At 43.9% G+C, this 25,148-nt stretch overlaps 1 protein-coding gene across 1 annotated transcript in view; it reads left to right on the forward strand.

The window, feature by feature from the left end:
• Nucleotides 1–25,148, forward strand: part of MTUS2 (microtubule associated scaffold protein 2) — a 498,561-nt gene that overhangs the window by 374,627 nt on the left and 98,786 nt on the right. Inside the window, exons 7-8 of the mRNA XM_037891750.2 lie at nt 17,254–17,355; nt 24,785–24,996. Of these exons, the coding sequence (XP_037747678.1) occupies nt 17,254–17,355; nt 24,785–24,996 (314 nt within the window). The remainder of the gene's footprint in view (nt 1–17,253; nt 17,356–24,784; nt 24,997–25,148) is intronic.

The raw sequence follows: 25,148 nt of genomic DNA on the forward strand, positions 1-25,148 counted from the left end.
TACTGGATTTTCTACCGTACATCTCTGAATATACAGGGACACCTGCAAGAGGAAGTATTCTAAGAATGTGTGCAAGCAGTTTTTCACCCATTTGTGGTCTCATTCTTGCAAGTGTTTGGGCTTGTTTTCAATGCAAGTTCAAGTTATAACTCAAGTGTAGCCTCTAACTCAAGTCCCATCCACACACTAAAACCCTTAAGTGTGGTGTTGCTGTTAACTCAAGTTGGCTGGCCCACCAGGGTATAGTTCCAGTTCAAGTTAGAGCGACTCATCAGCTGCTAACATGACCACTGTGTATTATGGGCATAAACTAGTGCCACTCAAGTGCCGCTAGACTGCCAGTGCTTTCCCACAATTCCCTTTGTGCCCAGAAAGGTCAGACAAGTTCCCTCAGGATTCACTGGGAAATAATTCATAAGCGACTCAGCTTAGTGCAGCACTAAAAACAATTAGATGTGCCCTCAGACGTGTTAGTGCCACACACGAGTGAGTACAGCACCAGTGCAAACATGTAGACGCAGCAACTCCAGGGTTACTTCACAGTGTGGCCACTCTCACTTCAACTAGGCTAACTTGAGAGGAGTAATTTGAGTGTAGATAACTCAAGTTAACTCTGCAACAAAGACATAGGGCAGGTCTACACTTGTAAAATGCTGCATTGGCACAGCTGCCTTGGTGCAGTTGCACCACTATAATGCTTTAATGAAGACGCTCTGCACTGAGGGGAGAGAGCTCTCCCCTTAGCATCGTATCCACCTCCCTGAGAGGCGGAAGGTATGTTGACAGGAGAAGCTCTCCTGCCATCTAGTGCTGTCTACACCAGGGGTTAGGTTCGTATAACTATGTTGCTCAGGGGTGTGGATGTTTCACACCCCTGAGCAACATAGTTATACCAATGTAAGTCGAAAGTGTAGACAGACCATAGCCTTTGAGTGTGAGACTCCCATAGCAGCCAGCAGGAATTACACACGTGAGGAGGTGAAGGATCGTTATACATTTGAACATAAAAAGAAAAAAATGCATTTTAAATCTTTAGGGAGTGGAAGGATTTTCTGTTCTATGCACATACTTTTTGATGGAATAACTATTTCTGCCTGATTATTCTTTTTACTTTGTATTCTCCTCATGGACAAATTCCTGCTGTCCCTCTCTAAGACTGTGCATAATTTGAGTGTAAATGACAGCATCAGTGAGAAATTCACAAGTAGTTGGGTTTTCTCTGCTTGCTTTAGTGAAGTAATGACAACAAGCATTGCTCTGAAAACTGAATTAACCAAAGAAAGATGTTTCTGTTGCAACTACAATGTAAACAGCATCTCCACACTTCCACAGGTACTGGTAGATCGTAAATAAGCAGTGTAGGATCTAAAGTGCAATCAGTGTGATGGACAGGAGCCCAGTATGCTCACAGATCTCACCATATCACAGTAAAGTACAATTGCACTTCTTTGAATTAGCTTCTTCACGGCCAGAATAAAGCCAGCAACAAAGAAGAGGATGGGGAGGGCAGTGGGGGAAAAGAAATAAAAACTTCTATGTGTCTGGAGATGTAGGGCGGAAACTAGTCCACTGGTTAATTGCGACAATGTTCTCTTTATAAGATGTTCGGGTACTTCGCCATAAAATTGTAAATAGATGAATAGTAAGAAAGTAGCAGATAAAACATGAAGTCAGTTCAAAACTTTAAATACTCATAAGAACAGCCATACTGGATCAGACCAATGATCTATCTAGCCCAGTATCCTGTCTTCTGACAGTGGACAATGCCAGGTGCTTCAGAGAGAATGAACAGAACAGGCAGTCACTGAGTGATCCATCCCCTGTCGCCCATTCCCAGTTTCTGGCAAACAAAGGCTAGGGACACTGAGATCATGGGGTTGCAGCCCCGACCATTCTGGCTAATAGCCATTGATGGACCTATTCTCCATGAACTTACCTAGTTCTTTTTTTAACCCTGTTATAGTTTTGGCCATCACAACATCCCCTAGCAATGATTTCCACGAGTTGACTTTGTGTTGTGTGAAGAAATACTTCCTTTTGTTTGTTTTTAAACCTGCTGCCTATTAATTTCATTGGGTGACCCCTGGTTCTTTTGTTACATGAAGAAGTAAATAGAACTTCCTTATTCACTTTCTCGACACCAGTCAAGATTTTATAGACCTCTATCATACCCCTTCTTAGTCATCACTTTTCTAAGATGAAAAGTCCCAGTCTTCTTAACCTTTCCTCATACAGAAGCTGTTCCATACCTGTCAAGGTTCCTTCCCCACTCTGAACTCTAGGGTACAGATGTGGGGACCTGCATGAAAACCTCCTAAGCTTACTTTTACCAGCTTAGGTTAAAACTTCCCCAAGGTACAAACTATTTTACCCTTTGCCCTTGGACTTCCACTGCCACCACCAAACTTTATCTGGGTTCCTGAGAAAACATAGTTTGGACACGTCTTTCCCCCCAAAATCCTCCTAACCCTTGCACCCCACTTCCTGGGGAAGGTTTGGTAAAAACCCTCACCAATTTGCATAGGTGACCACAGACCCAAACCTTTGGATCTTAGAACAATGAAAAAGCATTCAATTTCCTTACAAGAAGACTTTTAATAGAAGAAAAAAAAATCACCTCTGTAAAATCAGGAGGGTAAATACCTTACAGGGTAATTAGATTCAAAACATAGAGAATCCCTCTAGGCAAAACCTTAAGTTACAAAAAAGACACACAGACAGGAATATTCATTCTATTCAGCACAGCTATTTTCTCAGCCATTTAAAGAAATCATAATCTAACACATACCTAGCTAGATTACTTACTAAGTTTTAAGACTCCATTCCTGTTCTGTCCCCGGCAAAAGCATCACACAGATAGACCCAGACCCTTTGTTTTTGTCCCTCCTCCCAGCTTTTGAAAGTATCTTGTCTCCTCATTGGTCATTTCAGTCGGGTGCCAGCAAGGTTACCTTTAGCTTCTTAACCCTTTACAGGTGAGAGGATTTTTCCTCTGGCCAGGAGGGATTTTAAAGGGGTTTACCCTTCCCTTTATATTTATGACAATACCCCTAATCATTTTTGTTGCCCTTCTCTGTATCTTTTCCAATTCTAATATATCTTTTTTTAAATGGGGCAACCAGATCTGCACAAAGTATTCAAGGTGTAGGTGTACCATGGATTTATATAGTGGCATTATGATATTTTCTGCATTATTATCTATCCCTTTCCTAATGATTCCTAATATTCTGTTAGCTTTTTTGACTGCCGCTGCACATTGAGTGGATGATTTCAGAGAACTATCCACAATGACTACAAGATCTCTTTCTTGAGTGGTAACAGCTAATTTAGACCCCATCATTTTATATGTATAGTTGGGATTATGTTTTCCAGTGTTCATTACTTTGCATTTATCAACATTGAATTTCAGCTGCTATTTTGTTGCCCAGTCACCCAGTTTAGTGAGATCCCTTTGTAACTCTTCGCAGTCTGCTTTGGACTTAACTTCTTAAGTAGTTTTGTATCGTCTGCAAATTTTGCCCCCTCACTGTTTTGTCACTTCCTTTTTCCAAATCATTTATAAATGTGTTGAACAGTACTGGTCCCAGTACAGATCCCTGGGGGAAACCACTATATACCTGTCTCCATTCTGAAAACTGACCATTTATTCCTATCCTTTGTTTCCTATCTTTTAACCAGTTACTGATCCATGGAGGACCTTCCCTTTTATCCCATGACTGCTTACTTTGCTTAAGAGCCTTTTGTGAGGGGCCTTGTTAAAGGCTTTCTGAAAGTCTACATACACAATGTCCAGTGGATCACCCTTGTCCACATGTTTGTTTGACCTCCCTAAAATAGTTCTAATAGATTGGTGAGGTAAGATTTCCCTTTACAAAAGCCATGTTGACTATTCCCCAACAAATCATGTTCATCTGTGTGTCTGTTCATTCTGTTCTATACTGTTGTGGTACTGAAGTGAGGCTTACTGGCCTCAAATTGCCAGGATCACCTCTGGAGCCTTTTTAAAAAATTGGCATCACATTAGCTATCCTCCAGTCATCTGGTACAGAAGCTGATTTAAATTATAGGTTACATACCGCCGTTAGTAGTTCTGCAATTTCATATCTGAGTTCCTTCAGAAATCTTGGGTGAATATCATCTGGTCCTCATAACTTATTACTATTTAATTTATCAATTTGTTCCAAAACCTCCTCTACTGACACCTCAATCTGAGAGGTGGAAACTCATATCTGACAAACTAGGGAGCAGTTTATAGTAAGACACTGAGCCTCAACCTTCCCCCAAGAATTTGGCCCAGAGACTCAACCCTCAAAATGGGGAGGATTGTGTATAAGAGGATTACATGAGTCCATGAAATCCACAATATAAGGAAGAGATCAAGTTTTTATATTATCTCTGCAATTGAGCTCTGATGTGTTAATAAAGTTACCCTGAAATGCTGCACTTATTTCAAGGAACTTTTTAATAAATTTTCCTGTATGCCAGACTTTGATTTTGGAGTGATCGTTTAGTATATTTTTGTCTTTTTTCTCTTATTTTTGTTTTACACCAGCTGATTTATGAAAAACTGTCTCCATTTAAAGAATGTCAGAAAATAATCACCTTCATATATGCCAAGGAAATAGTCTTTGTCCTCTTATCTCTTACCAGGTGACTTCAAACTTGAAAAACACACAAAGGGAAAAACTACAAGCGTTAGCTGTTTCTCGTTCGACAAACGTAGTCTTTCTTCTACATCTACTTATTTATTCACAACCTTTCAGTGTCTCATAGATCACAGGATGTATGGAGTCTCTAGAGAGAATTGGATTGTTCCTATTCCAGAGAATCCATCATACTTCTAACTTTGCTCATTTGTCTCAAACAATGTGTGCACGGAAGTCTCATTACTCACCATGGACATGACTAGTCATGATTATCACTGAGGGAGAGGAGTAGAAGAAGCTTGGTGTGGTTGTCTGTCAGTTCACGACTGGAAAACACTTCCTTGGCTTTTTTTTTTAACTCACTAAATGCATTATTAACATATATAATACGCCTGAGAACAATTGCAGTCCAAACTCACAGCCAGTGGTTACACTGCATTGTTAATGATATATATAGCATGTTAGGGTTTGTTTAGGAATGAATATTCATTACTTATTCACCAGTATGTTTTCAGTCTGAAGGGTAAATGCAAATTGAACCAATGTTAAAGGCTGTATTATGTGGGCTTTTAAAGACTAGATTGGCAAATACACAGTATGGATCTATGCTGCACTGGCCTCAGAAAAATGGCCTAGATAATATAATAGATGATTTTTATTTCTAATTTCTATTATCAGATTCTATACAGTTTGGGAAAAGACAAACACATTTTGGGGGTTTGCCCATAGCCAAATTCCTGATGAATGACTCAGCACCTCTGTATTGTTTTGATAACATAAGAGCTCCCATTTTTAAGTGCTACATTTGATTTTTATACCTTTATCTTTGCATCTTGTGTACAGTTTGAAGCAAATTACATAGTTCTAATTTGGAAATTTAAATATTTTTAAATACACACACGTGAACAAATGTTCAAAAATTAGCACCTAAATTGCACAAACTGAACCCATCTTTGCACCCACTGACAGGTGCTTATGCATGCAGTTACCCATATTGCAAACAGAAATGCCCGTTTCCACATGCAAATACAGGCTTAAAGAGAGCTACAGTACTTAAGCCAAAGCCTTTGGAAAGGTGGTACAGAGATTTATTTTAAATAAATACAACAATGAATAGCACATGGCTTGGTTCCTGGCTGCCTCAGGGACCACCTCTCTCCACAAGATCTGTCGGTTAAGGTCAGCTGCCACACAGAATCTAACAGACCCTAATGTCTGGGTGCTAGTGGTGAGATGTTCTCATTGAAAAGGCCCTTGATTCATAAATCTGATCCCCCAGCTGGTCAGAGAGAAGCTACATTTTTGACTTTTAGGATACAGTGCCAGGGACAACTCTTTTCTCAAGAATTTGCCTGCGGGTGATGGGCTTGGTGAGAAGGCCAGTGTTTGCTTTTGGGGATTATGCTGCTTTCTTTTGCCTTTCACGGACTTCCTAAATCCCTTCCCTCTAAACATCAGGAGGTCCATAGTGCTACAGTTAGACTACTCTCCCTCCAGAAAGCAAGACCTCACAGTCATCAACCCCTATCATCATCATCAGCTCCTTAGCTAACCTCATATCTAATTAGAAATTGCCCTCCTGGCTTTTAAAATTCTCCAAGGACTTGCTCCATCCTACTCCTCTGACCTTGTATCCACCTGCTCCTCCCCCACTCGCTCTGCTCCACCACTCTCTATCCCCTCTTTCCTCGTCTTCCCAGTTGGGGGTCATTCTGTCGCTGTGCTGCTCCATCTGCTTAGAATTTCCTCTTCACCTCTCCTTGAGTCACTGAGTTGCTTTTCAAATGTGACGTTACAAACCTTCCCATTCATATAAGCTGAAGGATGTCAACCCACTCCTGTTTCCCTGCTTTGTTACTCGTTGTTCTGTTCTTCCCTCACTGCAATATAAAATAAATTACTAAATAGCAATCTGTAGCTTTTCTAGTTGTAGATTTCAGCCTTCATTGCTCTTGCTCTGCTCCAGCTTTGCACAGTACAGTATGTTGTTTTTCCCTTGCAGCCTGCTTCAGAGCTGCTGTCCACCGCTCCGTAAAGAATCATCTCTCTACTACGCTATCCCTTCTTGCAAAATGTTCTTTGATATTTTGTGACATGTATTGCCATCGGTTCCGGGGTATAACTCTGATTGCTATCAGGAAAAGTAATATATGCCCTTACCATAAAGAATGCTACATAAAAAAATTGTGTTTTACTAGTGAGGAGTTGTGTTGGTGGTTGATACCTTTCTTTCCTTGTTGCTTCCTTTATTTAAACTGAGATTTACTTTTTTGGATTTTTGCTGCCTGCCTGGTGTTTGGGGGCAAGAGCCTGTACTAATTCCCCATGAGCTCCTTGTTCAAGTCTTCTTAAAAATCAAAATAGTTTTGTATGTCCCTTGTCTCCAGTGAAAGCATTTCCTTTTATCAGTATTACCCTGAGATTCATTTTCTGAGTGTCCTGGCGGATGGCCCACTTGTGCATCACATTTTTATTGGTAAACCACAGAAACCCCCCCCTCCCCCAGGCGTCATTGCCATGAAAAAAATAATTCTTGACTCTGTAACTACATAAATTATAGCTTGTAATATGAGCTCTCTCTTTTGTCTCACAGCTCCCATCACAGGTAGCTTTCACTCAGTCGTTGGCAATGAAATGGCAATATAAACCTGTTTTTATGTTGTGAAGTACTGTATAGCAGGTGCCAGATCCAGAAAATTTATATCCTCAGGCATTTCATTGTGAAATGTGTTAATCACAAATGTGAATCTTGGCCTCAATATTTCCAGTTTACAAATGTCCCAGAATATATTAGAAATGTTCTGAAGTCGTGGTGCTAGGGGGATTGTCCTCATTCCCAGGACTGGGGTTGCATGGAGATTCACTGATAGGCCTTTACCATCCAGTGCTGAATGTTGAGGTGATTAGAACTTATCTGAACTTCTCAGAATGGTGCGACTCTAAGAAGATGTTAGTTCTTCTCTTTGTGTGCCATCCTACCAGCTATTTCAGTTTGTGTTAGGCTATGTCTTCACTAGAAAGGCTGCAGTTACATGGCTGTAGTGCTTCAGTGTAGATACTCACAACATCAACAGGAGGGGGTGTCCTGTTGCTGTAGTTAATTCATCTCCATGAGAGGCAGTAGCTAGGTTGACGGAAGAACTCTTCCATCGACCTAGTGTTGTCTATATCAAGCGTTATGTCGACTTAACTACGTCACTCTGGGGTGTGGATTTTTCACAACTTTGAGTGACGTGAAGACAAGCCCTTTGACTGTGAGTCGCATCCATGGGTATCAGGTGAAAACAAAAAATCTATTCACATGTGAGACTTTTACTTACCTATCACTCTAAAAGAGAATCACCGTGTCCTTCAAACTCTGTGAACGAAATTCTAATAAGAACCTCAATCCAAAAGTATTCTTCCCCCTGCCTCCCTTTGGAAACAAACAAAAGAATATATTGTCCTGGTTGTCCTGGTTTGGGGCTAATTCTGCCCCGTCTTTTTTCTGGTCTCTCTAAGGGCACCCCCTCATGCAGCAGCCCTCCTGCCTTTTCCTGACCTGAGGTGGAATTTTGCTGTTCTCCCACTCTTAGATTGGGCCCTGGACTCCAGTACCATGTGTGTCAACCTTTCTTACACAGCAAGTCTGACTGAGTTTGGTTACCTGCGGTTCTTCCTTTTGGGAATGTGTGAGCAGCGGTATGCAGTGATCAGAGAGCTTTCTTAGATCAAAGGTATTGTTTGTTTTAACAAGAGGAACAAGCCACGAGAGAAAAAAGGGGTTTTAATACAACAAACTGTGTACACACATGTCTATCTTACTTAAAGGCTTACCAACCCTGATGGTAACCTAGGCAGGCCTAACTTCTTCAGACACATCCAGGGGAGGGTCTCATGTTTCAGTCCAGTTCCCCCAAACAACCTTCTGCCTCCCTCTTAACATTGCCAGAGTGGTGTTGTTTTGTGTCTGAGGACCTTTTCTTGTTCTTATCAAAATCAGTTTTGTACGGTAGCTGGAGGTGGAGGCAAAAAGTTCTTACAAAAAGCTAAACGTTCTGACATTGTCCCTGAACAAAGCTTAATTGTTTGCTAAGGGGTGGTTATTTTCAGACATTTTTTCCTTCCTATTTTTCCAGACAGACTCTTGTTGTATTAAACCAATATAGTCATACAGAAAACAATCCAATAACAAGTCCAACATACAATGTTCATAAATTATTACAGAGCAGCTCCAAATCTGTCATATAAAGCAACCATTCTATTCTGAGTTACAATACTATTAATCTGGAATAATTTCACTGGAATAACTTCAAATTTACACTGGTATAACTGAGAGCAGAATTTAGCTCAGTCTCTGTGTGTGCTGTTACAGGAGTGCTCTATAAAAGAGAGATGTCTGTCTGTATGTAAATGTTTAATTTACAGAGTGCCAGAAGATGGCACTAAAGAATATGCAGCGTAGTTCATGGTATTGTATGACTAATAAACTGCTTGTTCACTGAAAATGTCCTCTTGTGTGTAGCTCATTTCATGCAGCTATCAAGATGTGGTAAAGGGAAGGTGGTGTGTCAAAAAACAGGGCATATCATGGGACCTAACTTGTAACTCTAACTACAGCTTTGAATATTATGAAAACTATGTTAATCCAACAAGAATTTACCGGCAGGATTTTAATCTTAATATAAGATTACCAAATTCTATTGTCCTCTCTCTGTGTGCAGCACACAGATATGCATGAAGCAAAATGGAATAGGGTCTCAGATGCAGGACTAGATAATTGCAAAATGTTTTTAAATTGTATCAACAGTGGCTTTGTTTTTCTGCTTCAGATATCCTGCAGGGTACACAGTGCAATGTAATTGTTCTATTTGTTATTTCCCTAACGGACATATGAATGTACACATGAAAGATTTGGACGTTTATAATGTGAACATTATTTATCTTCTACCAGAAACCATTTTTGTGTTCCCTTTGTTTGCATTGTATTTCCAATAGCTGTTATACAGTCTGAGAACTACAATTTAAAAAAATTGCAAGTACTTAAAAATAAAAAAGGCAAACAAATGGGAAAATATATTTGAATGGTTGGCTTTTAGCTTTTGTTTTCTCATTCTTCATAACTTACGCACGTAAAGAGCTTTTTATCATTGACTGAGTAGAATATTGTGTGTCTGTGATTGTCACATGGCAGGGAAAGCGGGAGAGCAATGTTTTCACATTACTGTGCTCAGGGTGATTTTTCATTGTACAGTATGTTGATCAGTGAAACTGGAGTTGGACGGCCCATGTTCCCTGGAGGGACTGTTATTGGGGGGACACCAGTAGAATAGGAAGCACAGGGCATTAGGCCAGAAGCAACTCAGCCATATGGACAGGGCAGTGCATGGGGTTAATAAAATTGTACTGATTCAACTTAAGATGCATTTGGTTTTATGCTTTGTGAATGAAACAATCATGGTGGGCAGAGGCGATAACTCTAGACTTAGGTGGTCACATAAGCTTCTAAGAGGGAAAGCAGTTCCTCGGTACAGGATCTACCCTCTCTGACTGGGAAACCTAGAGGACTGAAGAGCTTTTAAGAACCAGCAGCTGAAAAACTCTGCAGGTTGGAGGAGGCAATAATAAAGGCCATGTTACTTTCTCCTGCTTAAAAAATTAATGGAAGGGGGAAAGCTAATACAGAGTTTCCGTGGCTTCATAGCCAATGAAATCTCCAATGCATCACTCTCAGTGGAAGGGCAGGGTGAGGGGGTTAGTGGCTGCACGGGGAGGGGTAAATGTTAGACAGAAGGCATGGAACCTGCAGAGCCAGTGTTGGGTTGGTGAGTGGGCACGTACTGGGCTGCCGGTGCACTAGAACCATATGCTGGCTCAGCCTCGTGGGCAGCAAAGATAATGGCATGGATCCCTTTGGCACCTGGGGCTGCCAGATCAGCTCTTGCACTGATTTGGTTGGCATTAATTTACAATTTCTATCATGGCATCAGCTATTCCTAGGGAAGTCTCTTCCTCCTTCCACCCCTCTTCCCATTCCCTAGCAGACCTGTAGATCTTCAAATTTGATGAGGAGTTATGCTGGGCACACAGGAGCCTGCCTCAGAGGCTCAGCTCTGTTTCATTCACTGAGTGTGAAGCTGACTGTAGTTTAAATTGAACATGTGAAACTGTTTTAGATCCCATGCACTGCTCTGTCCATGTGGCTGAGTTGCTTCCAGCCTAACTCCCTACCTTCCTTCTTCCACTGGTGTCGCCTCAGTAACAGTCCCTCCAGGGAACATTGGCCCTCCAGCTCCACTAATCAGGATATATCTTCCCTATTTTACAAACATTTTAATATAAACATAAAAAACAAATACACGGCCAGACTCCTGCCCCGGTGTATCTTCAGCCAGAGGTTGCTGGCAGGTAGTCATGTTGGAGTCTCATCTTTACCACAGAGTCAGCTGATTACAGTCTTTGAGATAGTTTGCTCTCCTCAACAGGCAACCACACTGGGAAAGACCTAGCCCTATCTCCCTGTCACCTGTCTCCGAGTCTACCAAACTCTCTCTGGCATCTCCTCCCTCCATGTGGGGCTGGCCACTGGATAGGTCTCTGTGTGTCTGTTCTGTGACGATCTCAGTATCTCCACAGGCTCTCTCTGGGTGTTGTGTCTGCAGACTCACAAGTGCCTCCTGTTCCTTTGGATCAGTTGTCCCCCTTGCATAGTCAACTTGTGTGATCTGGGTGTCACTGCGCCCCTCACAACTCCTTTAGTCCACTCCTTCTGGTGTCTCTCTAATGGCTGGATCCCCACAGGAGTGCTTGTTTCCAGGGTCAGTAGGTCCTTGGCTGACCTGTCGTACTCTAGTGCCTGCTTTCTCTGATTGTTGGCCATCTCCTCTTAGTGGTATCACCATCCTTATAGCTGCAACTGGTCTCCCTTCGTTGGTTAGCAGGGCTTTGGTCCTATGTCCCTTTGTCCCATCTCTTCCTGTCCTGGACTGCTTTGGCACCCCTGGGATGGGATATTCCTGTGGTCCAAGAATGCTAACAAGGGGTCAGAATCAGAAGAAACAGCTTTGAGTAACCGTCTCTTAGCTGTTTTCACAGCTGATTCCACTTTACCAATACTTTGGGGTATGCTGTGGAGGAGGCATGGTGGTCAAACTCTCATTTGCATGCAAAATCCTTGAATTCTTCTGAGGCAAACTGGGGTCCGTTTTCATTGAGTACAGTGTCTGGAATGCCATATCTCACAAAGTGGGCCTTCAGTTTGCCAATCACTGACTTGCTTCTTGTATCAGGCAGGACATGGACCTCCAAAACCTTTGAATAGTAGTACTGTAATTAAGTACTGCTTTTTCATGTAAGGTAAATAAGTATGTTCCCATCTTTTCCCGGCGGGGCTGCGGCGGGGATTTAAAGGGCCTCGGAGCTCCAGCTGCCGCTACTGCCCTGGGGCCCTTTAAATCCCCGCCTGAGTCCTGCTGCCCGAGCCCTGGGGTAGTGGCAGTGGTGGGGCTCTGGCAGGGATTTAAAGGGCCCTGGAGCTTCAGCCCCCACTACCCTCCCGGGGCCCTTTAAATCTCCGCCTGAGCCCTGCTGCCGAAGCCCTGGGGTAGCGGCGGTGGGGCTCAGGTGGGGATTTAAAGGGTTCAGGGCTCCGGCAGCTGCTACCACAGTGGAACCCCAGGCCCTTTAAAGCTCTGCCAGAGCCTTGGGGTAGCGGTGACAGCCAGGAGCCCCCAGGGCTCTCAGTGATTTAAAGGGCCCGGGGATTTAAGGCCCTGCCCCTTCGGGTTGAGGCCACACCTCTTCCGATTGAGGCCACACCCCCTGCTCAGGACTCCGGCGTACTGGTAAGTCCTCTAACTTACTTTCACCCCTGAAGAGAGGCCAATTTCCTCATAGACTTTAAGTTCAGACAGGACCATCATGATCATCTAGTCTGACCTCCTGCACATTGCAGGCCACCAAACCTCAAGATGAAGTTGCCTACAGGTTTTCTTTCTTTTCCTTTATGCTTGTATTTAACCTCGTTTGCTGACTGTGGGAACCTGAGATAGGGAAAAATATTGAGAAGGCCTCAGCCAGAGGGTTGAGCAGTGGCCTCACTAGACTCATACACCCTGCAGTGTCCATGGGGATGGGGGCAACTGGACATGCACACTTGTGCTTCCCCGTAGCTCATGAAGGGGGTGCTCTGCCATGGATAGATTTATGACACGGCTGTTTGTGCAAAAGCACTACATCCAGCCCTTTCTCTGATGTATTACACAGGAGTGTCAGTGGCTCTCCTGACTGTTAGTACTACAGGACAGGAGCATCTGTATTCATTTGTTTCAGCATGTCAAATGTTTGCTGTTGGGGACCTGTCCAGTCCCACTCAACATCCTGCCTTGTGATCTGACATATGGATTCTGCTGCTGCAGCCAGTTGTGGACAGAACTTGGACGTAAAATTTATCATTCCTATAAAGCCCTGTATCCCTTTCACATCCGCTGGAGTTGGCATGTCTCTGACTGCCTTGATCTTATTGGGATCTGCTTTCAGTCCCTCTGCTGTGAGCAGATGTCCAGTCTGTGTCACTGGATACTGTTTCAGTTGTGTTTTATTCTAGGTTGAGTTTTATGTTCTTGTCCCTACATTGCTGTAGAAAAGCTTATAGTTTTCTGTCATGGTCTCATTCAGCTTCTGTATCATTGCTCCCTTCACCTATAATGAGGATATCATCTGCAATTACTTTCACCCCAGCCAATCCTTGGGTGAGTCTTCTCTGGAACACCTCTGGTGTGCCCAGCAGCATTTTCAGCCATCTGGAGCAACCAAATGGTGTTGCAAAGGTTGTCAGCATGGTGGACTCTTTATCCAGGCTTACGTACCAAAACCTGTTCCCTCACATCACAGACCATAAAAATTCTGGCTTTGGAAAGTTCTGGTAAGATGTAATCAATTGTGGGCTGTGGATAGTGGCATCTTTTCAATGCCCAGTTCCATAGGTGCCGACTTCCCTGCTTTCCCCTGGGTGCTCAACCCTCCCTCTTCCCCCTCCTTGTGGCCCCACCCCTGCCCTGCCTCTTCCCACCCCTGCCCCGCCCCCATTCCAACCCCTTCCCGAAAGTCCCCGCCCCAACTTCGCCCCCTCTCTGCCCCTGTTCCAACTCCTTCCCCAAATCCCACCCCGGCCCCACCTCTTCCCCACCTCCTCCCCTGAGCACGCCATGTTCCCGCTCCTCCCCCTCTCTCCCAGCACACCGCCAAACAGCTGTTTGGTGGCAGCCGGGGGGAAGCGCTGGGAAGGAGGCGCTCGGGGGGGGGGGGGGGAAGGAGGAGGTGGGGCAGGGGAAGGGAAGCTTGGCTGCCAGTGGGTGCAGAGCACCCACTAATTTTTCCCCATGGGTGCTCCAGCGCCTATGCCCAGTTCAGTGGGTTTGGGTCTATGCAGATGTGTAATTTTCCTGATGGCTCCTTTACCACCACCATGTTGCTCACCCAGTCCCTACTGGCCTCTACAGGTGCTACAATACCCCTGCCCTGCAGACTTTCAAACTCCTTGTGTAGTGGATTATGTAGTGCCACTGGAATTTTCCTTGGTGGTTGTCATAAATATAAAGGGAAGGGTAACCACCTTTCTGTATACAGTGCTATAAAATCCCTCCTGGCCAGAGGCAAAATTATTTCACCTGTAAAGGGTTAAGAAGCTAAGGTAACCTCACTGGCACCTGACCCAAAATGACCAATGAGGGGACAAGATTCTTTCAAATCTGGATGGGGAGGAACAAAGGGTTCTGTCTGTCTGTGTGATGCTTTTGCCAGGAACAGATCAGGAATGCAGCCTTACAACTCCTGTAAACTTAGTAAGTAATCTAGCTAAAAAATGTGTTAGATGTTCTTTTATTTAATGGCTGGTAAAATAAGCTGTGCTGGAGGGAATGTATATTCCTGTTTTTGTGTCTTTTTGTAACATAAGGTTTTGCCTAAAGGGATTCTCTATGTTTGGAATCTGAATACCCTTTAAAGTATTTACTATCCTGATTTTACAGAGGTGATTCTTTTACCTTTTCTTTATATAAAATTCTTCTTTTAAGAACCTGATTGATTTTTCATTGTTCTTAAGATCCAAGGGTTTGGGTCTGTGTTCACCTGTACCAATTGGTGAGAATATTATTATCAAGCCTTCCCCAGGACAGGGGGAGTAGGGCTTGGGGGGATGTTTTGGGGGAAGACGTCTCCAAGTGGGCTCTTTCCCTGTTCTTTGTTTAAAACGCTTGGTGGTGGCAGCATACTGTTCAAGGCCAAGGCAAAGTTTGTACCTTGGGGAAGTTTTTAACCTAAGCTGGTAAGAATAAGCTTAGGGGGTCTTTCATGCATGTCCCCACATCTGTACCCTAGAGTTCAGAGTGGGGAAGGAACCTTGACAGTGGTAAACACAGAGGTTCCTCTCTGGAGTCTACTTCCAGTCACAGCTTTCCTTCAAGGCACGTGTCACCTTTGAAAACATCCCCTCATGATTTTCATTATCCATGGACTCCCCCTTTTGCTTCTTGCAGCTATAAAATTCTGATGCTGCACCCATATCAGATCCTGTCTTGTATGGCTGTATTCTCCAAGAGGGGTCTGTGGTGCTTCCCATCCACCCACAAACTGCAGTTGGTGCGGTCTGTGTTTTGGGGGGTTAGTTACTAGGAGATCACAATCTCCTGTGGGCTGCATTATGCTCTGATTGTATGTTATTTGAGTGCACCTGCTCACGTAATAGGAGTGTTTGAGCCCAATTCACCCTGAGGAATCACATTGCAGGAGGCCCTACTGTTCAGCTGAAATTGCACAGGGCATTTCTCTGTTAACATTGTTGCATGCACAGAGGTTGGTATAGTCTCTTGTTGCTTTCCTGTCATGACAGCCTGAATCTGATTTGCTCTTGGACTCAAGAAGAATAAAGCTGTCATCTGATGTGCCATCCCCCTCTTGTACAGGTCTGACTGAATTTTTCTGGGACTTTCCTCTGCTCTGGCAGAAACTAATAAAGTGGGTCAACTTGCCACGTTCCTTGCAATGCTGTCCTAGTGCGGGGCACTTCTCCTTTACCTGCTCATGTTCTCTCCCACATCACTACAGGTATGGAGCCCTGGCCACCGGCTCTCCCTTGCTGTTGTCTCTCTGCCTGTACTTCTGGGGGTGTTGTGCCTCCTCAGGCTTTCATCCTTTCTCTCAAGGCCTCCGCTGCACGCCCCAGAGCTAAGCACCTAATGTGAGACTGTCTTCCTGGAGCAGCTGCTCCTGCACATGGTGATCCCAAGTGCCACAAGTCCTGTCCCAAATCAGGGAGTCCCAAATCAAGGAGTCTGTCAAGTCCCACAAATTGCACGTAGCAGCCAGTGTGTGTAAGACTGCAGCATGGGGGTCTATTCTCTCCCCTTTGGACTGGTTGCCAGTGAAAAACCTGCCGCTCCACGGTTTCCTTCTGCTTTGGGGAGCACTCATTCCTCAGGGCTCCAAGGAGTTCTGTGATGCTCGAGGCAGTGGCGAGCTGCAGATCTTTCTGCCTTGGTCCCCAGTAAGGTAAGGTAAGAGTTTTACTTTTGTGCATGGCCAGATCCCTGTACCGCTCAAACTCCTCCATCCACTGGGTCCATCCCTGGGCTAGGTTTGTGTCTGCAAAATCCAGGGCTCCAGGGACCTTCCATGGCTCACGCTGCCAGCTGCTGCACTGCAGAGAACTCACAGCTCAGACGCTGCCGCCATGTTTCACTCACAAAGCGTGACGCTGAATGCAGTTTAAGTTGAACGAATGAAACTTTATTAAACCCTGTGGACTCCGTGTACCTGAGGCTGAGTTGCTTCCCTCCTACCTGCCCCCTTTCCCTGTTCCACTGGTGCCCCCTCAATAACAGTCCCTCCAGGGAACATGGACTCTCTGATAATGATACTGGCTTTGCAATTAGCTCCACTTTGGGGCTCATTTTATGCAGTTCACGTGGCATAACAGTGCATTCCATAGTATGGGATGGCAGGGCCCAACTCATACTCTGATCAGAGGCTTTTTATTTCAAACCTGTGTTTCTATTTGAATTTTTTCCCCAGTAGTCTGATCAATAACAGGGGAAGCTTTAGTTTACAGACAGCCTTGAGCTTTCAGGAGAGAGCGCCACTGTGCACCAAGGTGCCCTGCAAGATGAGTGAGACAACAGTGTACTCATCCTGTCCGGACTCAGAAAGTAAATGCTTGTTGATAAGAACAGGTAAAGCATCTCACACATAACATGGTGCTGTAAACCAGAATAGACATCAGGTGCCAGAATTTTAAGGATGTGTGTGTGCATGAGTGAAGTACACCACATGCAGAAGGCCAGAGGATTTGCATAGTGTGCATGGCCTTGTGTTGGCCCTCATTAGTGTGGTGAATTTCACTCCTATTTGTATGTGCAGAGTTCCGTATTTGCAGAGGCACATGGTCAGTTAAGTGTCTAAGGCAAGAGGCATATGTGATTGTGCACGTTCAAAGGCATATGCAAAGCTTTCAGTATCTGGCCCAAAAGTAATACTGAAAACGTATTTGTGTTTTGCCATGCTGTTACTCTTGTTAGAGGCATGCTTCTGTGTGATGGCAAATAAAGTAAAGATTGGGTTTCTTTTTTTAAAGCAGGTGTGAAGAAAGAAGTACAAAAAGATCAAGATGCAAATAAACCCACTGTGTCATCCCCTAAGAGATTAGCAGTATCAGCCACCAAGCTCCATTCACCAGGTATTTATAAACCGCCAGAGCGCTCTTTTGAGGGAAGATTTAAACTTGTCAAATTTGTCTTCCAAAACAGAGTCATTGCTTTTCAATGTTTAAGGGTACAAGGATCATTTTAAAAAATCTTTATTATTTTTACGTTAAAAAAAAAGAAAACAAATACAGGGACCAAAAACCACATGTAATACAATCACCAACAGTAACAGTACACCACTTGATATCGAAGGTCACTGATGTGCCGAAGTGTTACATTTTCTAGGTTATTTCTGTAGATAACTGGGAAAGAGATGATCTTTAGAAATAACCTTCAGATAGCTATAGCAACACTGTCAACTTAAAAATTAATGTTGTAAACAAACACATTTCTTTACTCGGTGTTACCAATAAAACCTTAGATTCTTTACAGCTAAAATCATTTTTAAAAATCCAAAGTACTTCTTACTATTTAATGCTCTTTGGGCCAGATTTACACATGTCTTTAGGCACCTAAAGAGGCAGATCGGTGCCGTAAGTCTGTCCCTTTGGGCCTGAAACAAACACCATTGAAATCATGAGCCCATTGACTTCAGTGGGCTTTGGTTCAGGCCCTTTGACTTTTCAGGTCAGACCTTTAAAATCACTGACGTTAGTTTCACTTTCAGCTTCTCAGTGCAACCGTATTTGGGTTAAGAAGAGTTCAAGGGGAACATTATGTTTTATAACTCTAAATTAATAAGCAAAAGAGCATCTGTCCATTCACTTTAGTCATCACTTACATCACTTAAAACACACACGTCAGGATTCCCATTGTTATAAATAAACTGCAGCAATTCCATTGCATGTGACCCCCAGCCAACAAAACCAAGCAAGTGAAAGGTTAAAACCAATCTTCCTTTCCCAGTCACTAACCTCAGAATTCCTTCCCTCCTTCAGATGCCAGGGTTAAAAGATGAGCATTCAAGCTGTTTTGGCACCATGGCTGGTTAAAAACAATTGTTTCCGTTAGAATTTGAAAAGAAATCACAGGAACATTTCTATTGGCTTTGTAAAGCTGCTGGGTTTTACAAAGGCCTAAACTTCCAAAGGTGGCTAATAATTTTCAGTGCCTTAATTTTTGGGTGCCCAGCTTGAGACATCTTAAAGGGCCCTGATTTGCATAAAGGACTGAGCACTTGCCCTCTGATGATTGGGTCCTTTTAGGGTGTCTCAGGTTGGGGCTCCCAAAATGATGGCACCCTAAAATCATTAGTCACTTTTGAAAATTTGGGCCTAAACCAAAATCTAAATGAAGTCTACATTTCTTCAGTGGCCCTTTGCTTTCTTTAAACAAAAATAATAAAATAAAATAAATAATGACAAAGGAAAATTGTACTGCAAATAGAGTAGTTTTCTATGACAGCATTCTGAAAACTTACAAACTATTCAAATTAGTTTAGATAATGTGCTGTGAAAAATTGCTATTCCTAGTATAACAAGTTTATTTTCCTTCTATTATTGTACTATTCAAATACACCCCCCGTCCCTCACTGTTGTTTTTTGGCTGCCATATAAACCCCTATTGCTGCCACAGAAGGAGGGATTGTCTGGTGTGTTTTATCAATGGGTCTGACCTTCAGAGTTTGGATCAATATCCGGATCTGGATTTCCCCAAAGCTCTCGTGAGAGTGTTTTTTTAAGAATTCAACATTCCTGAACCTCCATCTGATCTATCACTATAACCCTGATCCTACAATTCGATCTGTGGGGGACTTTGCACAGACACAAGGGTCCACCCACATGAATGTGATTGACAGATTAGAGTCCTTGTCTCTATTTTAGTTATTTCTAAGGTGCCTATCACTGTGGTAGCTAACACTGTCCAATCTGCTTATTATCAGCCTCCTCAAAATTACTTCTTCACTTTCTTTATCTGAATACTGGAAACTGGAGACAAAAATGTATTAGCTCATGTACCACATCTAAATCTTCATGGATTGTATTAAATATCACTAGGTATTTATTACAATATTTTATTTCAAACAGTTAATTTGAAAAAAGTGCTAAGAATTTTGAAGCTATCAATGATTCCTGGATTTCCGAGTACAATGCGTGTGGTCCTGCTTTTCCACAGCACCCCATATTCTAATTGACAAGAGGAAGCAGGATCAGGGCCAGCATTGTCAGTGTATTTCCCATCCTGTGCAGAGCAACAGAACACAAACATCAATGGGCAGAAGAAGCTTAGTGAGCTGCTTTTCAAACCCAGAGGAACTGAGAAGTTCAGATTTATCCCTGAGGAAAATATCACAGTTTAATTTACAAGGACAATTTATGCCATTGTCAAGGACAACTTAGAGATGCACACTTCAAATGTTAGCAGGCAGGGGAAATTTAGAATGGAACTAAACAATTTAATAGTTTGTGTTAATTTAATCTTGACTGATTTCAAGGTGATTAGTTTTTTCTCTTTGCGTTTATGACTTTTGTTGCATCACCACCTCCATGGTGTCTAAGCAGTGAAAGACTTTTTTATCAAAAAGACAGACAAACACAGTTATTATTAAATATTTTGTATTGTGGTAGCACCTACAGGCCCAGTCAGAAAGGAGCTCCATTGTGTTAGGTGCTGTACAATCATACAGGAAGACACTATTCCCTTAACCGAAGTCAGTCTAAATAGAAAAGACAAACAGCGGTGAGGGAAATGGGTACAAAGTGATGAGTGTCATAGTTGAGCCTGTCTGAAAAGTGATCATCTATTTAACTGTCAGAGTTTTCTGTAGCACCCATCACTACAGTATTTAAGTGCTGCATCATAATTAGGGCCCTACCAAATTTATGGTCATGAAAAATCCCTCACAGTCCATGAAATCTGATCTCCCCCATGAAATCTGGCTATTGTAGGGGAGGGGGGCTCCTACCATGCCCTGGGCTCCAGCTGCTAGCTCCGGCCGGGCTGGGGAGGGACGGGACTTCCTCTTCCCCTGCCAGGGATGCTCCCGGGGGGTCAGACCCACCTCCAGGAACTTTCCTGGCTGGAGGAAGCTCTGCAGCTGCTGGCTGGGAGCCCAGCTCTGAAGGCAGCGCAGCCACAGAGCTTCCTGCCGCCAGGAGGAGGTTCCCAGAGGTGAGTCTGACTGGCCCCGGGAGCGGCCCCTGCAGCGGAAGAGGAAGTCCTGTTCCCTCCCCAGCCCCACCGGACTAGCAGCAAGAGTCTAGTGCACAGTAGGAGCCCCTGCTGGGGTGCCCCCAGCCCTGCCCCAGCTCCAGGCCCAGTGCTCGGGAGTTAAAGGGGCCTTGGACTGTTTGGACCATGGTGCCCCCCTGACCATGGAGCCCTGAGTGGTTGCCCACTTGTAAGGCTGATCCTGCCTCTCCCCCCCAGCAAAAGTTACAACCTCCCCATACCTGAGACCGTCACTTCTGCACTGCTGCTGGCAGTGGCACTGGCTTTAGAACTGGGTGCTCAGCCGGCAGCCGCTGCTCTCCAGCTGCCCAGCTCTGAAGGCAGCACCCCTGCCAGCAACAGTGCAGAAGTAAGGGTGGCAATCCTGCGACCCCCCTACAGCCCCATTTTGGGTGGGTCCCCATGGTTACAACACCATGAAATTTCAGATGTAAACATCTGAAACTGTGAAATTGACTATTTTAAAATCCTATGGTGTGAAATTGACCAAAATAGTGAATTTCATAGGGCCCTAATCATAAAGTATTCAGTTATGAAATGTTGCTAAATCTGGCTTCCTTTGCAGCCATATGTTGTAGACACAATTAATCATGAATGCTGGATTTTTTGTAGCTGTCATTTAAGTCATTTGCAGATCTAAGAACCTAACTGCACACTCAAATAGGGTACTTAAGTATCTACAATATCTGAATCATACTTGCAAATACTTGTGGGTCCCAAAATGTCAATGCTGGCCCATTAAACTATGTAATGTCACTGGTGTGTAGACTGGCTGTCCTACAAAAATTACAGCTATTTTCTAACCCCCACCTGTTGCCATATTGCCAGAAATGAGATCAGTGAATTCCCTGAGGATTAAAGTTCATGCAGCTTTTGTGTTAAAATTCTGTTTGTTCTTCTTGGCAGTTGTGTGAAATGTAAGCTCATTCATTTGTAACATCAGTTCAGAGTTCTGCATTGCTGTATGAGAGAGCTATTTATTCCTTTGTAACTGGGTTAGATTTGTCTTTTCAATGTAATAGCTACAGAATTAAGGAAGCTTTTCTGTCACACTTAGTGGTGAAGGGTAGTTGGAGATGAATGTCCCGTTTTTATTTTTACATTTGGCAGGGCCATGTAACCTCCTCCCCTTTTCAGCCTTCCCTCACAAACGCATATTCCCTTTTTAGCTTTCCCTTTCACGAATACACACGCCCTTCTTCACATTTCCCTTCCATCCACACTCATGGTATGCACGTGCATGCACACACGGAAGTCTGTCTTCACCTCTGCCTTCCTCTTAACACCCCCACACACACTCATTTTGGGTATGGTACCTAGGCCAAGTCTATCTTCTACTGGAGCACCTATTAACAAGGTGTCTGACCCTTTTCTTCTCTCCCCGTTGCTGACTAGAGCCTCTGGGACTAAGGTCTGGGAGGAAAGTTCAACCAATGAGACCCAAGGAGAGATTTAAAGTAGATGAGCCTGTAGGAGCTAAAATGTTCCAGCATGGTGTGCAGGAGGGGCTAAAAAATATAAAGAGATCAGAGATGAAGAGGGAGACAGTGTCGTAATCCATGCAAGGTGTTGCCCAGTAGAACACAAAGCGTTTGATGTGGAAGCTCCTTAATAAAAATATGAAGCCAGAGCACATTTCCAAAGCGATGAAGCCAACACCTCCGGAACATCACCTTTCCTTGTTTCTTCAGTGCGACTGAGTAATAAAACCTAGGGAAATGCTATATGCTACTTAAGTATCAGAGCAGGATTTGGAACATGACCATATCTTACTGAGGGACCATATAAAGTGGCTCCAGTATGACTGACAGTTCAGACAGACCAGCCATGCGGAGGCTAGGGAATATCAGGTCAACATACTCACAATAAGGCCCTATCTGCTCTATAACTATTAACAAGTCTCACAGCCCATTTACAACCCAATAAAAAGATGTAGTGTAGACAGGACTTACTTTTGTCCCGGAATTTCACTAAAGCCATGGACTGTCTGGGGTTTTAACATGTTTATTGGAACATAGAGAAGTCCCATCCATTGTACATTGCAAATTGTAACTGTTTTGTAACTGGGTTCCTGCCTGGACTCTGTTATAGCTGTAGATGGGATCTAAGAAATGATGGTACTGAAAATACCTATGTATATTACAAACCAGTGAACGCCAGCGGGGTTTTGTTTTCAGGGAGTGACAACTCAAACCTGATTTGTGGAATGGTGGTAGAAACGTTCTCTGGTGTAAAGTCTCCGGAGCGCAGACTATCCGTAGTTCAGAAAAATGCATCAATGTTTTCAAAAGTCTCAGAGCAGACCTGAACCCATGACGAGCCAGTGGTGCTTTAACTACTACCTGCTGCTTGCTGGTTATGAGTTTTGTCCAGAGTTGCTGTCACTGTGGCTGACTCCCTTAGCACTTCCCTCAGCGACAGCATCAGGAAGGCTGCTAATGCTGCACAGGGATAATAGAACCCCACCCCACCCCCCCACCCCCCAAAAAAGAGGGAAGTGATGATAAAGTTTGAGCACTATATTTCCAAGCTAATGTTTTTTATATAGACCTGCAAAGTAATTCCTTTGGGTTCTGGTGAGTCAGTCAGTCAATGGAGAATTAATTATAACTTCTAGAGATGGAAGAAAGCACTGAAATTTTAAGTTCTGCTCTAAAAACTAACTGTAAAAATAGCATATTGGGGGTTCTGTATGGCTTGTGTCTCAGTGACTCCAGAACAGCTTTTCAAACTGCCAACCCTGCGAACTCATCCCCAGCACTGTTAGTCAGACTGGTTTATTTCTTCCTCACCCATCATCACCAGATGTAAAGGTTCGACAGCTGAACAGGCTATCAGTGATGGCTTTGCAATCCTATTTTCTTTATACTGCGTCCTCAGTGATACGTGTGCAACTCCGTTGTCCTCAGTTGGGTTGCACAACTATACGTGATTGGTCCTGTAATTGGAATGTGCTCACATATCTGTTGATGAGGCACAAAAATGAACAGAATCCAGCTTGCTCTCTCTGGGCTGTACTGGCATAGCAGGGTTAACAAGAGCACAATCCTCTGGCAAAATACAGGCAGTGTTACAGCCCTTCGTGGATGTGGGTATCACTAAATGCTCGTTCAATTTAGAGCAACCCCAAAGCTGCTCTAAATTGCACCAAAAGCTGAATTGGCCATCACCCTGTTCAGAGGAGGGGCAGAAAGGTGAAGTAAAGCTACCTTTAGAGCCCTCCCAGGTGCACCAATCAATTCTCTGGCACACCTGAGGTTTGGGTCCTCTGTCTCCATTCCTGTGCTTAGTCCCCTGGATCCCTGTTTCCATGAATTCATTCTTTTAAAGGCAGAATCTCTTCCTGTTCCTCCTCCCCCTTTTCCAATCTCTAGCTACATGGATTCTGAATCAGACTTCGGAAAGCCACTGACCTGTGAGTTTGATTACCTGTGTGCCAGATGGCATAGAGAGTAGTGTATTCAGAGAAGAAGACTACCTTAAATCCATACTCACAAAACAGTTTCACAACAAGTGAGCAAATATACCTGACAGTCACCCTAATTCTTGTTTCGCTTTTCTAGAAGGGTATGACATTTGTCTGACAGAACATGCCTTTCCTTTGATTCTGTGCCCGTCTTGGCTTGTATGTAACTGGAGGGTGTACAGAATACTGACAAGGGGCACAGGTTTGTTAATGAGAGGAGGACCATTGGGCCCAGTCCTGCACTGCACTGACACCTCCTGTGAGGTGTTGAATGCTCTAAACTATCATTGCATCAGTGGGAGCTCAAGGTGCTCGCCACCACGCAGGACACACTTAGGGTATGTCTACACTGCGATTAAAACCCTGTGGCTGGCCTGTGCCAGCTGACTTGGGCTTGCGGGGCTCGAGCTAAGGGGCTGTTTAACTGCGGTGTAGACGTTCAGGCTTTTGGGCTGGAAGCTGGGCTCTAGGATCCTGCAAAGGGGGAGGGTCCAGTGCTTGGACTCCAGCCCAAGCGTCTACACCGCTGTTAAAAAAGCCCCTTAGCCCGAGCCCCACAAGCCTGCGTCAGCTGGCATGGGCTAGCTGTGCGTGTCTAATTGCAGTGTAGATGCACCCTTAGCTCCTTGAAGGATCAAGCCCAAAGGAGTAACTTGTGCTTTGATGTACCAGCACTTTTTACAAGTAAATTCACTAGAAAGCTTGTGTGAATGCAGCAGGCTATTGTTTTAGTCGAGTTCCAGGAGCCGTCAAAACATGAGAGGCTGTGTCCATGCATATACAGTAACTGGTTATGGTCTTGGTTTTTTTATTTCATCTTGTAGGACACCCTAAACAAAGGGCAGCTGTTCCAAGGAATGGATTTTCAACCAAGGCAGATCTGCAGACTCGAGAGGCCGAACGGCAGTTCATGCAGCAGCTGAAGGAAAAGTGTGACAAGCAGTCCAGGCAATTCAGCTGTATTCAAGAGGAACTTAAAAGGGCCAGTCGTGGCTTTGAGGTCTTCGCTGTAACAACACAGCATTTCTTTCGGAAGGTAAGTGCACCCCATTAGAAGCATTCATGAAGGTGTTTAATGCTGTGTCGTAATGCTAGTCATCTGCGCGAGCTACTCATTACTCCAGCCCAATTTTAACTCTGTTCTTGGGAGCCAAGTGTATAATTTCATTGTAACGGTTGCTATGAGAA

Source organism: Chelonia mydas, chromosome 1, assembly GCF_015237465.2.
Source record: "Chelonia mydas isolate rCheMyd1 chromosome 1, rCheMyd1.pri.v2, whole genome shotgun sequence".
NCBI lineage: Eukaryota > Metazoa > Chordata > Testudines > Cheloniidae > Chelonia > Chelonia mydas.